Here is a 13,067-nt window from a genome sequence, read left to right on the forward strand (position 1 = left end):
GGTAGGTAGGGAGGCCTTACATGCAATGCTAAAGAAAGAGCCTAGACCCGCCCTTCTGGCAGCAGGGAGTCCTTCAAGAGTTTCAACCAAGGGAGGTGTTTAGATTATACCGATATTCAACAAGGATCACTGACAGTAGTTGCAATGAATGGGAGAAGGGTTAAGACCAAAAAAGCAACTAGGAAAGGGACACCATAAAAAGTCAACACAAAGACTCTTACAGTACCAGCCAAAATATGTTACATAAAATGTAATATGTGTAAATATCTGTAATATATAAAAATGTTTTTACTAACAATTGATGATATAAACCTCAACTCTGCTGTTGAAGCAAATGATGACATTTTAGTATACATTTTTTGATTAAAAAAAATTAACAAATCTGTTTTGCTATTTTTAGCAACTAGCCCTATTTAAAAGAATGGCCCATGGTTTAGGTGACCTTCTCTCTTTACTCCTTGCAAACTATTCAAAGATATGTAAGTATTACAAGATCCATTTTGGATTCACACATGTAACAATACCCAGCAAACCTGACCCGGCAACCCTTAACACAACGGCCACTTTTATTTAGTAGCTGCCTGTGGACTGCTGAAATTCGAGAAGAGAAAAATATTTCTGTCCTCCCAAGATTATGCTTTCTCTTCTATTAGCTGTCTGTCACCTCATGCACCAAGTGCCCACAGTACCGTGCAGTGCCCTAAAGGAGGGGGACCCACCTGGACCGCCTGCTGTAACTTCTGCCTCGGTGGTAACTGTCACTCCTTTGGCTCCTACTTCGACTCCGACTCCTGCTATAGTAGCTATCGTAAGTGTAGGACCTGCTTCAACAGCAACAACACACACTCAATTTTCCCACTCAGATACTTATATGCTTCCATTTCTTTTTATGACCTGATCAGTGTTCTCGAAAACAAGGGCCTAGATGACACTGCGAGGACACAGCTGCACAGCAAGTACTGGAAACACTGAACAATTGCCCCAGTCAGACTTACCATAGTAAAAAGAAAAATGTTCATTTATTTTCTGCATTGAAAAATATCACGAAGTTGACACTGAGTTAAGTTTGAATGAAGGTGGTGGATCTTATTAGGCAATTATATCCGATAAACACCTGCCATTACAACTGGTCATCAATGGTCACTTTTGACACTAGAGTCCCATGGGCCAACAGATAAAAGCTGTCAAAAAGACCTCACGTAGATAGGGTAGGATTACATGAGACACATACAGGTATCTACACTTTTCAACAGAATACAGCACTTTTGAAAAGGAAGTGAAGGGTTTTATAAAACAAGGCTTTTCAATCCCGCCCCCACAAATGGTTCCCCACCCCCGTCCGTACCTGGACCGACTGTGGGGGTCGTACGAGCTGCTCCTGGATCTGCTCCTGCTGGATGTCCTAATATTAATCACATGAGGGACCATCATCTTGTGGGTCAGGACAGGCTATATAAAAAATCTAGACATTTCTTTGCCCACCAAGGAAAAAACACAATGAAATCCAGTAGCTGTATTTCATTTGTATATCAAAAGTATGTTGTATTTTTTAAAAGCCAGGTTGGTTATCATTAGAAAGCTTATGTTTTATTCAATTCTTCCAGGAGATGCACATGACGAAAGTCTCTGGGGAGGTTCGAACTGGGTGGGGAGGGAAGGGTCTGCACAGGTCAGACGTCTGTAAGTAAAATGAAGTTGCAGCACTGGAAAATGCCTGAGAGGCAAGGGGGTTTCAAGAACGTGGAAGAAATAGAGACCTGGGGTCACCCCCGACATGCTTCATCTTGTGGCCCCTGTTAACAAATCAGTCCTCCTATCCCAATCCCTACTCCGAGTCAAGAAAGAGGTGACTGCAGAGGTGAACTAAGGTTAAGGAAGATGTACTGGTGGTGGAGGGAGGGGGAGCTGGCGGGCAGGGCCTCTTTTAAATATTTTTACTGCTTCTCTTTCCTCACTCTGATAAGATCACATCCTGAGAAGAGCCAGTGAGAATCTGACAGTTCTTAGAAACAACCGGACGAGACGACAGGCCTGTCTAGTATTCAACAGTGACAGGATTCTTCTCAACAGCTCCCCCACTCTGCCTGTGCACGCCCAGAAGAGCAGACAGGATGGAGACCACACGGGAGGGCGGGGTTCCCAAGCTCACCTGTGACTTTTGTAACTGCGGTAGGAGCTGCTCCGGCTCCTTGTGCGGCCTCTGCTGTACCATCCTCTGCTCCGACTTCTAGAGTAGCTTCGTGATCTACAATTAAGAGTGAAAAAGCACAATTACATTAACTCACCTTGCTGTTCAAGGCCTTACTAGTACAGTGGGAAGGGGAAAACACAACAAAAGGAAAAGTCTTTCATGGAACTCTTCACTGTGGGTGTGACAGTGGTAGCTTATGAATAGTGTTTAAACTGAACAGAATGGAAAAAACCAGAACAGGCTGCTAAAGGTGTGTTCACTGGAACCCTATCTGTAATATCGGAAGAAGAAATAATCCAAATCTCCATCAATGACAGAATGGGGGAAAAAATTAATGCACAGATATACAGCAAAATATTCTAATGTAGGAAAATGACTGAACTACAGCTACATACATCAACAGAGACATCTCCTGGAACTTAAGTGAAAAATGCATAAATAGAACACATTACGTATGTATGTATAAAGATCTTTTTGAAAACCTACAAAAACACTATACAAATAGAAACATCTCTGGCAAAACTGAAGAAAAACAACAAAACTATAACAAAAGTTCAGAATAATGTTCAACTTTAGAAGAAAGGAGGGTAGGGATGTATCAGGTATGTCAAAGCTCTATTTTTTAAACTAGATGACATTTTAAATTATTTATTTATACCTAATCATTTGTTTTATTTTTTTGTATCTATTTACTACAACAAGGAACTTAAGTAGCACAATTCTGCCCCCCCCCCCACCCAGCCCGCATTCACTTGGCTCCCCACCCTTTTCCCCCAACTTTATACCTGTCATTTAGGACAGAACAATACCGCTATGTCTAGGCTGCTATGTAACATTTTCATAGTTGTTTTTTTTTTTTTTTTTAAATGTTTATTTTTGAGACAGAGAGAGCATGAGCAGGGGAGGGGCAGAGAGAGGGAGACAGAAGATCCTAAGCAGGCTCTGCACTGACAGTGGAGAGCCCGATGTGGGGCTCGAAATCACAAACCACGAGATGATGACCTGAGCCACAGTTGGACGCTTAACCGACTGAGCCATCCAGGCGCCCCCTCATAGGTTTTATTTTATTCACTATGTACTTATGTTTTGGAAGACATGATGTGCTTCCAGTTTATCTATAAGAAAATGGAACACATTGTCTTCTAGTAAGACTCCCGTCATTTATTCAACAATTTTTTTTTCAATGACTCCACAAGTATAGAGCAGACTCTGTGAGGTGACTAAAAGATGAGTAGGAAGTAGTTCCCGACTTAGTGAAGTCACAGTGTGGCCAGGGGAGTCAGGGCCAGGCAAGTAACCAAAACAGGGAGGCTGTCCAGTCTATCAGCTGCATAACCTAAAGCAAATTCCTTAGGCTTTCTAAGCCTGTCTTCATTTCGAAGATGAAAGGCCAGCCACTCCAAAGGCAGCAAGCAGTAAGAAGCTAAGTGAGTGGCCAGCATCAACCAGAGCTCAGAACTGCTGGAGTGTGAATGATAAGGCAGACGTTGAGCAGACAGGGAGCCAAAGTAGCTCCATAGCTGATTGCACCTGGCCTACGAACCTAGAGAGAACAGGCCGGGATTCACCAGCTCTCCAGGCCTGCTGCGAGTCAGGGCAGGAGGAAGAAGAGCCCACAACACAAGCACGGAACGGTCTGAGAGGGAAGAGGAGGACCACCGGCAGGTGCCAGAAGACCGGAGAGGACTGAAAACATGCCCTGGCACTCCGGCGAAGTACCTGAAAATAGCCCGCTTAGGGAGAAGCAGGGAGGGACGGCACAGAAGGCAGCCTGCAAGCAACTGAAGAGTAAATGGGGCACTGCTACTACAGATGGCACGTACTGGTTCCTATTTTGAAAGAAATCTGGGTGGGAAAGGGAAGATGAACAACTAGAAAGGGGAAAAAAGTTCTCGAAGACTCTTATGTTTTAAGTTCAAGTGATGAAGACCAAGCACAATAATATATTAATGGATAGGAGTAACTAAGAGACAGTGAGGTAAAACCGTGAACTATTTATAAAGAAAATTTAAAAAGGAATACAAATTACTAACTTCATGCCACCATCACTAATTTTTTAGTTTGTAAAAATTCTCATTCTCTGCACTGTCTATGCTGACCAAAGTTACAGGCAACCTGAACCAAAATACATAATTCTAAAGATGATCGGTCTTGCCAGGCCCCTCCCCCAATCCTTGAATAAAGATCAACCAGATGCAGGTCTTGGGCAGGTAACTGTGCTTCTCCGGCCCTCACCTTCCACTTGTGTAAAATGGAGGGTTAATGATCTCTAAATCCTACACAGTTCTATATGTTCAGATTCCCTTCTACGGCATCACAGAGAGGTGGGAGAACAACATCACACCTTGAAAGAGAGAGACTTGCCATCTACCACGGCAACTCATCTCTGTTGCCAAAGAGCTTTAGTTGATTAAGCTAATACTTTTTTTTTAAGTTTATTTATTTTGAGAGAGACAGAGACAGCGTGAGTGGGGGAGGGGCAGAGAGAGGGAGAGAGAGAATCCCGAGCAGGGTCCGCACTGTCAGCACAGAGCCCGATGTGGGGCTCAAACTCCTAAACCGTGAGATCGTGACCTGAACTGAAAGCAAGAGTCGGACGCTTAACGAACTGAGCCACCCAGGCGCCCTGAAAAGCTAATAGTTTTTGACACTGAGCCCAAATTTCTTCCCCTAAAATCTCCACTTCCTATGCTCTCGATCTGCTCTCTGGGTCACACAGCACAAGACTTCCCCTCATTCCCTTCCAGACATTTGGAAATAGTAATCTTGTCCCTAATTCTGATGTTCTTCCAAGCTAAAAATAACAGACTCTCCTTGGGAGGGAAAAAGGAAAGAGAATAAATACAGGGCTCACCGATAAGACGATGTGGAACTTCGTGATCGACTTCTTGAGTGACTGTAGGAGACAGACCTTGTTCTGTGTCTTGATTTGGTTTCAGATTTACTTCGAGATCTGCTTGGACTCCTGGACTGGCTATCCCCATCTCGACTAGGTGTCTGCTCATCACTTGAACTCTCCTGATTTCTTGGCCTCCGGTTTAAGCGTGCTGTCTTTCTTACTTCATCAAAGAGAGACCCAGGCCGGACTTTATTTTTGCTTTTGATTTCTATCCTCAAGCCTTGTGGCTTCATCTCAGGTGCAGCAGTCAATGCCTTCACTTCCACAGTGCTGGATGTAGTAGCAGCCGGAGCGGCCACGTTCCCCACACCTTGCAGGGGCTTCCATTTATTATCTAAGAGACCGATCTGGCTCTTCTCAGCCACCTCTCTCTTCACGGTGCTTTCTGCAGCACTGGCAATGCCAGTGGGGCCGCCGTCCTGTTTGCCCATGTCCCCCATTGTTTTGCTTTCAGACATGCTGCTTTCCTGCTTCAGCTCCTCTCCCTCAGGACGCTCCGTGTGCACATCCTGCTTTAAAACAATGTTTATATCTGGGGTGTCGAGCCTTGAGTTTCCTAGAGGGGATGCCTCCTTTGCTGGGGAACTCCTATCAGGAGTGCAAATCTCCATGTTGTCATCTGTCTGAAGCACATCTTCCACTCCACTTGAGACAATTTCTGCAATATGCTGAACGTTTGAGGGAGAAGCAGCTACATTTTCATCAGTATTTAAAGCTCTAGGAGAAATGCTGAGTTTACTATCATCTTTAGCAGGCTGATCAATATCTGATGGAATCATTACTGTATTACATTTACCTGAAAGGTTGCCCTCTTCACAGGGCTTCTCAGTTTGCACAATACTTTCTTTCAAGGCTTCACTGTTTTCAGAAACTTGTTTTTTCTCTTTTGCCTCCTGAGTAACTTGCTTTTCACTAATCTCCTCTTCCTCCTCCTCACCAAATTCTAGTGGAGGCTGCCAATGAAATGCTTGTTTTCGTTTTGGAGCCTTGTGCTTTTTGTCTTTTTTCCCTTTCAATTTCTCTTTTGCTTTTTTGGTCTGTTCCCTTTTAAGATTTTCCTTTGACCCGTGTTTGTGCTTCCGTGCCTTTCTTCTAGCGTCTTCTGAATTGGAATAGGACCCCTCAGAATCAGAGGTCGAAGACCGCTGTTTACTTGACTTCCAAGCACCATTACCATCAGGCAGTGAAGTACTTGCTGAAGACTTTGTTGTGGATTTGGCTTTGATGTGAATTTCACCAAACTCTGACTCAGAATCTGATGTAGCTTCACCTTCCTCCTTATCAGAAGATGGCCGGGAAATATTTTTACTGTTTTTAGTTCCGTCTCGTTCGGAGTTTGATTCTGAGTCCCATTTACTTCCCGCATAATTCTTTCTTTTGTGCTTACTGCCATTTCTAAGGTGATCAGAAAGATTCTCTTTCAAGGCTCTTTTTTTTGAACGAGGGCATTCTTGTTCGGGCTTGGATTTCTCTTCATCTCTGTTTCTCTCTTGCTTATTATTCATTTCCTTTTGGACTTGCTTCTCTTTCTCCTGGGCTGACTGTGTAACCTGAACACTTGACTGTTCACTGTCTGAAGAATAATCTAAAGATGACCTGCTTTCGCTATACTTTCTCTGACAAGACTTGTCCCTGCTTTTCATATATTTATGGCGAAGTGTCTTTTCGGAACTGCTGCTGTGCCTTTTACTAGAAGTGTTATTTTTCTTCCCGCTGGATCTGTATTTTCTCTTGGCTCGTCTTCTATCGTCACTGCTAACAGAAGAGTACGATGATGATCTACTACACCGTGAATGATCACTGTATTTATTTCGTGAATGAGATCTAGATGAGGGAGACCTAGACCTCGAACGTGAACTAGCTAGACTTCGTGACCTTGTGTATGATCTGGAATAAGATCTACTCCTAGAAGATCTGCTCCTTGACCTTGGTGAGCTTTCTGAACTTCTGTCACTGTATTTTGAATAAGCACTCCGATCACTTTCTGAATTTTTTTCTCTTTTGTGGTAGGATGATGAACTTCCAGTCTCTTTAATATTTGCTAAACTGTAAGTGCTTTGGATGGGCAGCAAGTGGGTTGTTTTAGCTTTCATTTCCTGAATTCGCTCATAAGAGGGCTTCCAGGGCTTCTGTCCAGGCTTCCACCTTGAAGGAGGGGGACTGTCACTCAGTGGTATTACAGGAATATTTTCCGCCACCACCGCCTGTACTATGACATTTTCATTTTGTGGCACTGTTGTTCTTAAAGGTTCTGTTTTAACCGGTTTGTTTTCACTTAACTGAGAGGCTGTTCTTTTTGGTGATTTTGATGCTGTCCTTTGGTGCCCTGACTTGGAACTAGATCTGGACTTTGATCTACTTCGAGAATGTGATGAGGATTTTGATGGAGTCCTTGATCTTGAGCTTCCTCTAGAGTAAGACTGTGAGTGAGATTTAGATCTGTAGGAGTCCCTGCTGGAATGGGTTGAAGAGCTCTGGTCATCCTTATCAGATTTAGACCAGTCCCTCTTTGATGAGTGATGAGACGATAACGAGGAAGAACGAGATCTCCTTTCTCTATCACAAGAGGATTTCATTCGTCGGGTGGAAGATTTTGAGGATTCTATGTCAGATGGTACAATAATCCTTCTCTTCTTAGTCTGCTTGTGTCTTCTGCAGTGTTTCTGCTTTTTCGCTTTCTTTTTATGCTTCACCTTTTTCTCTTTTCTGCGTTTTTTATGGTGACCATCGGAGTGTCTTGCCGTACTAAGGTCTGAATAATATCCATTATAGGACCATGATCTGGATCTCTGGGACAAGCTTCTCTCATCCCATCGGCTTGAACAGGGGTCACTTAATCTGTAGAAAATGACCCAACATGCATGCAGTTATTTACAAGCATGTTTCTATGCTTTAAGTTTAAAACACATTTGCTGTCAATACAAATGCATTGACAAAAGCCCAGTGAACAACATAGTACTGACTCTATCCACACTTTAGAAAGGATAAATCAGAGGCATAGGCCTCGTGATTTCAGAGACACGCGCTGACAACTACTAACAGAGTTACTTACAAAAGCACTTAGTTTAGTTTTTTGTTTTTGTTTCAATTAAGCAAAGGATTTCAAACTTGACAGAAAAATGATTCTGAGAGTCAAACCAAACCAAAGCAATTCATCACAGGAGCGCCAGTCACATCCTGAGTTCCCGCCCAGGATCTGTTCATGACCCTCTGCTTCTGGGAGCAAGTTTTGAGAGAGAGTCCAATTAAGTTCCCAAACAATTCTGTCGATTCCCTGCAGACAGAGGAGAGCTGCCTGAACTTTAAAGAGAAGCGTCTGGAGAAGCTAGCATGGCTTCTGTTTTATTTCAGCTTCACAGAGGTAATCAAGACTCTCTCTTAAGGTTTTGGTTAAATTAGTACAGAAATGGAGGAAAAAGCACATAAAAACAGATGCAAGTTTTACAATCTTAATGGTAACCTGTCACGTCAGGGCCCACAATTCAGAGTCCTCCATACCACTGTGTCTAAATCACTCTCACACAGCAGATGCGCACCTTTTATTCCCTCTTCCAACTTGTAACCATACTACTGGACACTCAAAGAGGAAAAGAGACTTCTACCGTGAACGATTATAAAGGGTCCTACTGGTATGTTTTTCACTAGCTATTCTGGAGCCAGGCCCATTTCTACAACAGATATTCCACTGTGGGGTGTTACTAAGGGTAAGAGACAGGTACACCGTTGAAGCAGCAACAGTCCCTGGGGTCAGAAGTTAACCAACACGAAAGGTACAGATTTTCTATCTATTCAATCATCAGTGACTAAGAGCCAGTGACCTGGCTAGGAAAGAACCTGCTCTATAATTTTCAGGTGCTGATTATTTTTAAAATTGTACAGGAAATCTCTGAGAGATTCGGTAGTTTTATAGTTTTATGAGGGAAAACAGAATCTTGATTTAAAAGCACCCTGAAGCCAATCAGCCCTCCTAGTTAATAGCTCTCTTTCTGCCAAGTATTTCCAAATGTATTCTCTTTGGTCACAGTCTAACTTTCAATGTAAGTCTTTAATGAAAAGTCCAGAGGTAAGTCTCTCTCCCCTTAACACTTAAAATATAGCAGACACAGAACTGTGCTTATACTCAAGGCTCTTACTTGTCTCCTTTACTCCATTTTTCTCCACTAGGTGGTCTGTATGCTCTTAATCTCTGCATTTCCTCTTTCCAGTGAGGAGGAGTTTCACTGCTATCATCATCATCTGATTCAGAACATGATCTTGATCTTGGAGGTGTGTGATAGCGCTTTAAAAACAAAGATAGGAATAACTATTTTTAAAATACCTCTCAATTACAGTCTGCTATAGGACAGAGTTAGGAGTAAGACCCAAAGTCAGATGCCATTCAAAGGCTATAATGATTAAAGTACCAAAAGGATGGTACGAAGTTATGTCAAACGTAAGAGACTAAAAGAAATGGGATTTTTTCTTTGAAATCCTAACAGTTACCTGCATTAGCCTAGATTACTCAACATACTAAGATTTCTCAACATAATCACTTATTGCTTCTCAGGCCATTTCATACTTAAAAACATAGCAATAAATTTTCATCTAACAGCAGTACGTTCCCATACCTATGGAGAATACAGCTAGTTCCTTGAGCAGATGTTGGATTATACCTAAAATTAAGGCTGGGGTTTTGCCTATAGGCAAAAACATACTGCTTAGATAAGTAGTTTGAAAAAAGAAGTCTTAATAAACATACAATTGTACCCCTTCCTTTAATCTTCCGTCCAGATTTTGATACAGATGGTTTCTGATCACTTACAATGGGTGGAACATCAGGAATCTTCCTGGAAAAGAAAACTGAAAATTAAAAATAAGCAAATGCTAGGTGGACTTCTCAATATTTAAATGCAGAATTTATGCTCCTACAAAACAAAATCATTTCATTTAGATCCAACACCTCTGGAAAATGAAGCACTCCCTAGATAATTTTTCTAAGCAAACTCTTCAAATACCAAAATTTAAAAAGAAAAACAAAAAAAAAGTAATCCAATTGAGTAGAAACATACCATACTATGTACCTTTTTAAGCACAGTACTTCTTTTAAACAAAATTCCTTTTTATGTCTCTTGTCAAAAACAGTGATGTTCTAAGGGAATCCTAAGATATTCCTGGTTCTTATGCTTAAGTTGTGTTTTTTAAATTATTTACATATATATATATATATATATATATATATATATATATATATATGGAGTTTATTTAATTATTTAGAGAGAGAGAGATGGAGCACGTGCTTGAGCAGGGGAGGAGCAGAGAAAGAGAATCCCAACCAGGCTCCACACTGTCAGCACAGAGCCCAATGCAGGGCTCAATCTCACGAACTGCAAGATTATGACCTGAGCCGAAAGCAAGAGCTGGACACTGAACTGGCTGAGCCAACCAGTGCCCCTATTTCAAATGTTTAAGAATTCATTTGTCTTCCCGACTCTGAGATAAGCTACCCCTCCTTCAATGCTGCCACCTTATGGTAATGCTAAAAGTATAGTTTTGGGGGCAGCTATCATCCTCCATACATGAGAAGTCTTCATACCTCAAGTTTGTTTAAAGTTTGTTTATTTTGAGAGAGAGGTGGGGGGGAGGGGGAAGGGAGGGGGAGAGGGAGAGGGAGAGGGAGAGGGAGAGGGAGAGGGAGAGGGAGAGGGAGAGGGAGAGGGAGAGGGAGAGGGAGAATCCCAAGCACACTCTGTGCTGTTAGCACAGAACCCAATGCAGGGGCACAATCCCATGAACCGTGATATCATGACCTGAGCTGAAACCAAGAGTCAGCTTAACTGACTGAGCCACCAAGGTGCCCCCACCTTAAGTTTGTTTTTTATCTGTTATTAACATAATGGCTAGCTTTTATTGAGTACTATGTGTCAGACATTATGTTAATCAACATTTTTAACATTTTTATTGGTAAATTATATATAACAAAATTGGACATTTTAAGTTCGCAGTTCAGTGTATTAATTACATTCACAAGGTTGTACATCCATCACTACTACCTTTCCAAAACTCAAACCCAAACTCTACCCATTAAGGAATACCTCCCCAGTCCCCCCAACTCCCTCAGCCCCTGGTAACCTCCAATTTATGGCCAAATAACATTCCACTGTATGTACACACCACATTTTGTTTATCCATTCATCTGTTGGTAACTTGGGATCAGTTGTCCTCCTTTTTGCTACTGTGAATATGCTGCAATGAACACTGGCATACAAGTATTGTTTGGTTCTTGATTTTCAATTCTTTTGAAATTGTAGCAATAGAATTGCTCGGTTACATGGTAAATCTCGGTTTAATTTTTTGAGAAACAACCAAACTGTGTTCCACAATGTCTGCATCATTTTAGACTCCTGCCACCAATGTATAAGGATTTCAATTTCTCCATATCGTTGCTGACACTAGTTTTTTTGGTTTTAGTTTTAAATTACAGCCATCCTAGTAAGCGAGTAGTATCTCATTGTGAGTTTGATTTGTATTTCCCTAATGTCTAATGATGTTAAGCATTTTTCATGCACTTACTGGCCACTTGTATGAAATGTCTATTCAAGTGCTGTGCCTATTTTTTAAACTGAGTTGTCTTGGGGTACCCAGGTGGCTCAGTCGGTTAAGTGTCCGACTTCAGCTCAGGTCATGATCTCGCAGCTCGTGAGTTCAAGCCCCGCGTCGGGCTCTGTGCTGACAGCTCAGAGCCTGGGGCTTGCCTCGGATTGTGTTTCCTTCTCTCTCTGCCCCTAACCCACTTGCATTCTATCTCTGTCTCTCTCAAAAATAAATAAACATTTAAAAAGAAATTTTTTTAACTGAGTTGTCTTTTTGTGTTACTGTTGTCCATGTTTTTGGTGTCAAATATAAGAATTCATTGTCAAACCCAAGGTCATAACAATTTACTCCTATGTTTTTTAAGAGTTTTATGGTTTTAGCTCTTATATTTAGGTCATGGACTCATTTTAACTCTTGCATATAATGTGAGGTAGGGGTCCAACCTCATTCTGTTGCATGTGGAAGTCCAGTTGTCCCAGCACCATTTATTGAAAAGACAGACTTCTTTCTCCACTGAATGGAATCTGCACCCTTGTCTGAAATCAACTGTCCACATATACTGATATGAATTTATTTCTGGAATCTCAAGTCTATCCCATTAGTCTATATATTAATCTTTATGCCAGTACCACTCTATTTTGATAACTATAGCTTTGTGTTAAGTTTTGAAATCAGAAAGCATAAGTGCTACAGGGTGCATGGGTGGTTCAGTTGGTTAAGTGGCTGACTTCGGCTCAGGTCATGATCTCACAGTTCATGGGTTCGCACCCTGCATCAGACTCTGTGCTGATAGCTCAGAGCCTGGAGCCTGCTTCGGATTCTGTATTTCCCTCTCTTTCTGCCCCTCCCCCACTCTTGCTCTGTCTCTCTCTCAAAATTAAATAAACATTAAAAAAAAAAGTGTAAGTGTTCCATCTCCACCCTTCTTTTTCAAGATTGTTTTGGCCATTCAGGGCCCCATGATTCCAAGATTCTGGATATGGACCTTTCCATTTCTGCAAAAAGGCTGCTGAAATTTGATAGGGATTGCACTGAATCCAAAACTTGCTTTGACTAGTACTGACATTTAATATTAAGTCTTCCAACCCATGAACGTGCAATGTCCTTCCTTTATTTAGTTATAAATATTTTGTGATTTTCATTGTACAAGTCTTTTACCCTTTTAACTGAATTTACTCCCATTTTATTCTTTTAATTTTTTTAATGTTTATTTATTTTTGAGAGAGAGAGAGAGAGAGAGAGAGAGAAAGAGAGAGTGAGCATGAGTGGGGAAGGTGCAGAGAGAGACACAGACACAGAATCTGAAGCAGGCTCCAGGCTCTGAGTTTGGCACAGAGCCCGATGCAGGGCTTGAACTTGGGAACAGCAAGATCGTGACCCGAGCTGAAGTTGGACACTTAACCAACA

The 13,067-nt window shown here is 41.8% G+C and overlaps 1 protein-coding gene and 1 long non-coding RNA gene across 9 annotated transcripts in view; one reads left to right on the plus strand and one right to left on the minus strand.

The window, feature by feature from the left end:
- NKTR (natural killer cell triggering receptor) overlaps window positions 1–13,067 on the minus strand; it is a 58,524-nt gene that overhangs the window by 3,832 nt on the left and 41,625 nt on the right. For 4 of the 8 annotated variants that reach the window (XM_019810862.3, XM_019810864.3, XM_045037782.1 and 1 more), the window contains 6 exons: window positions 9,829–9,916; window positions 9,224–9,369; window positions 5,046–7,928; window positions 2,150–2,245; window positions 1,346–1,402; window positions 720–824 (listed from right to left, as the gene is read on the minus strand). In XM_019810862.3, the coding sequence (XP_019666421.1) occupies window positions 720–824; window positions 1,346–1,402; window positions 2,150–2,245; window positions 5,046–7,928; window positions 9,224–9,369; window positions 9,829–9,916 (3,375 nt within the window). Of the gene's footprint in view, window positions 1–719; window positions 825–1,345; window positions 1,403–2,149; window positions 2,246–5,045; window positions 7,929–9,223; window positions 9,370–9,828; window positions 9,917–13,067 lie in introns of those variants that run through there. The other 4 variants (XM_003992206.6, XM_019810863.3, XM_045037783.1 and 1 more) reach the window with 4 other exon arrangements.
- LOC123380171 lies at window positions 822–6,045 on the plus strand. Its single transcript, XR_006585629.1, has 2 exons — window positions 822–2,793; window positions 3,546–6,045. It is a non-coding gene; the product is annotated as an uncharacterized LOC123380171 (long non-coding RNA).

Source organism: Felis catus, chromosome C2 (assembly GCF_018350175.1).
Source record: "Felis catus isolate Fca126 chromosome C2, F.catus_Fca126_mat1.0, whole genome shotgun sequence".
In the NCBI taxonomy this organism is placed as follows: Eukaryota; Metazoa; Chordata; class Mammalia; order Carnivora; family Felidae; genus Felis; species Felis catus.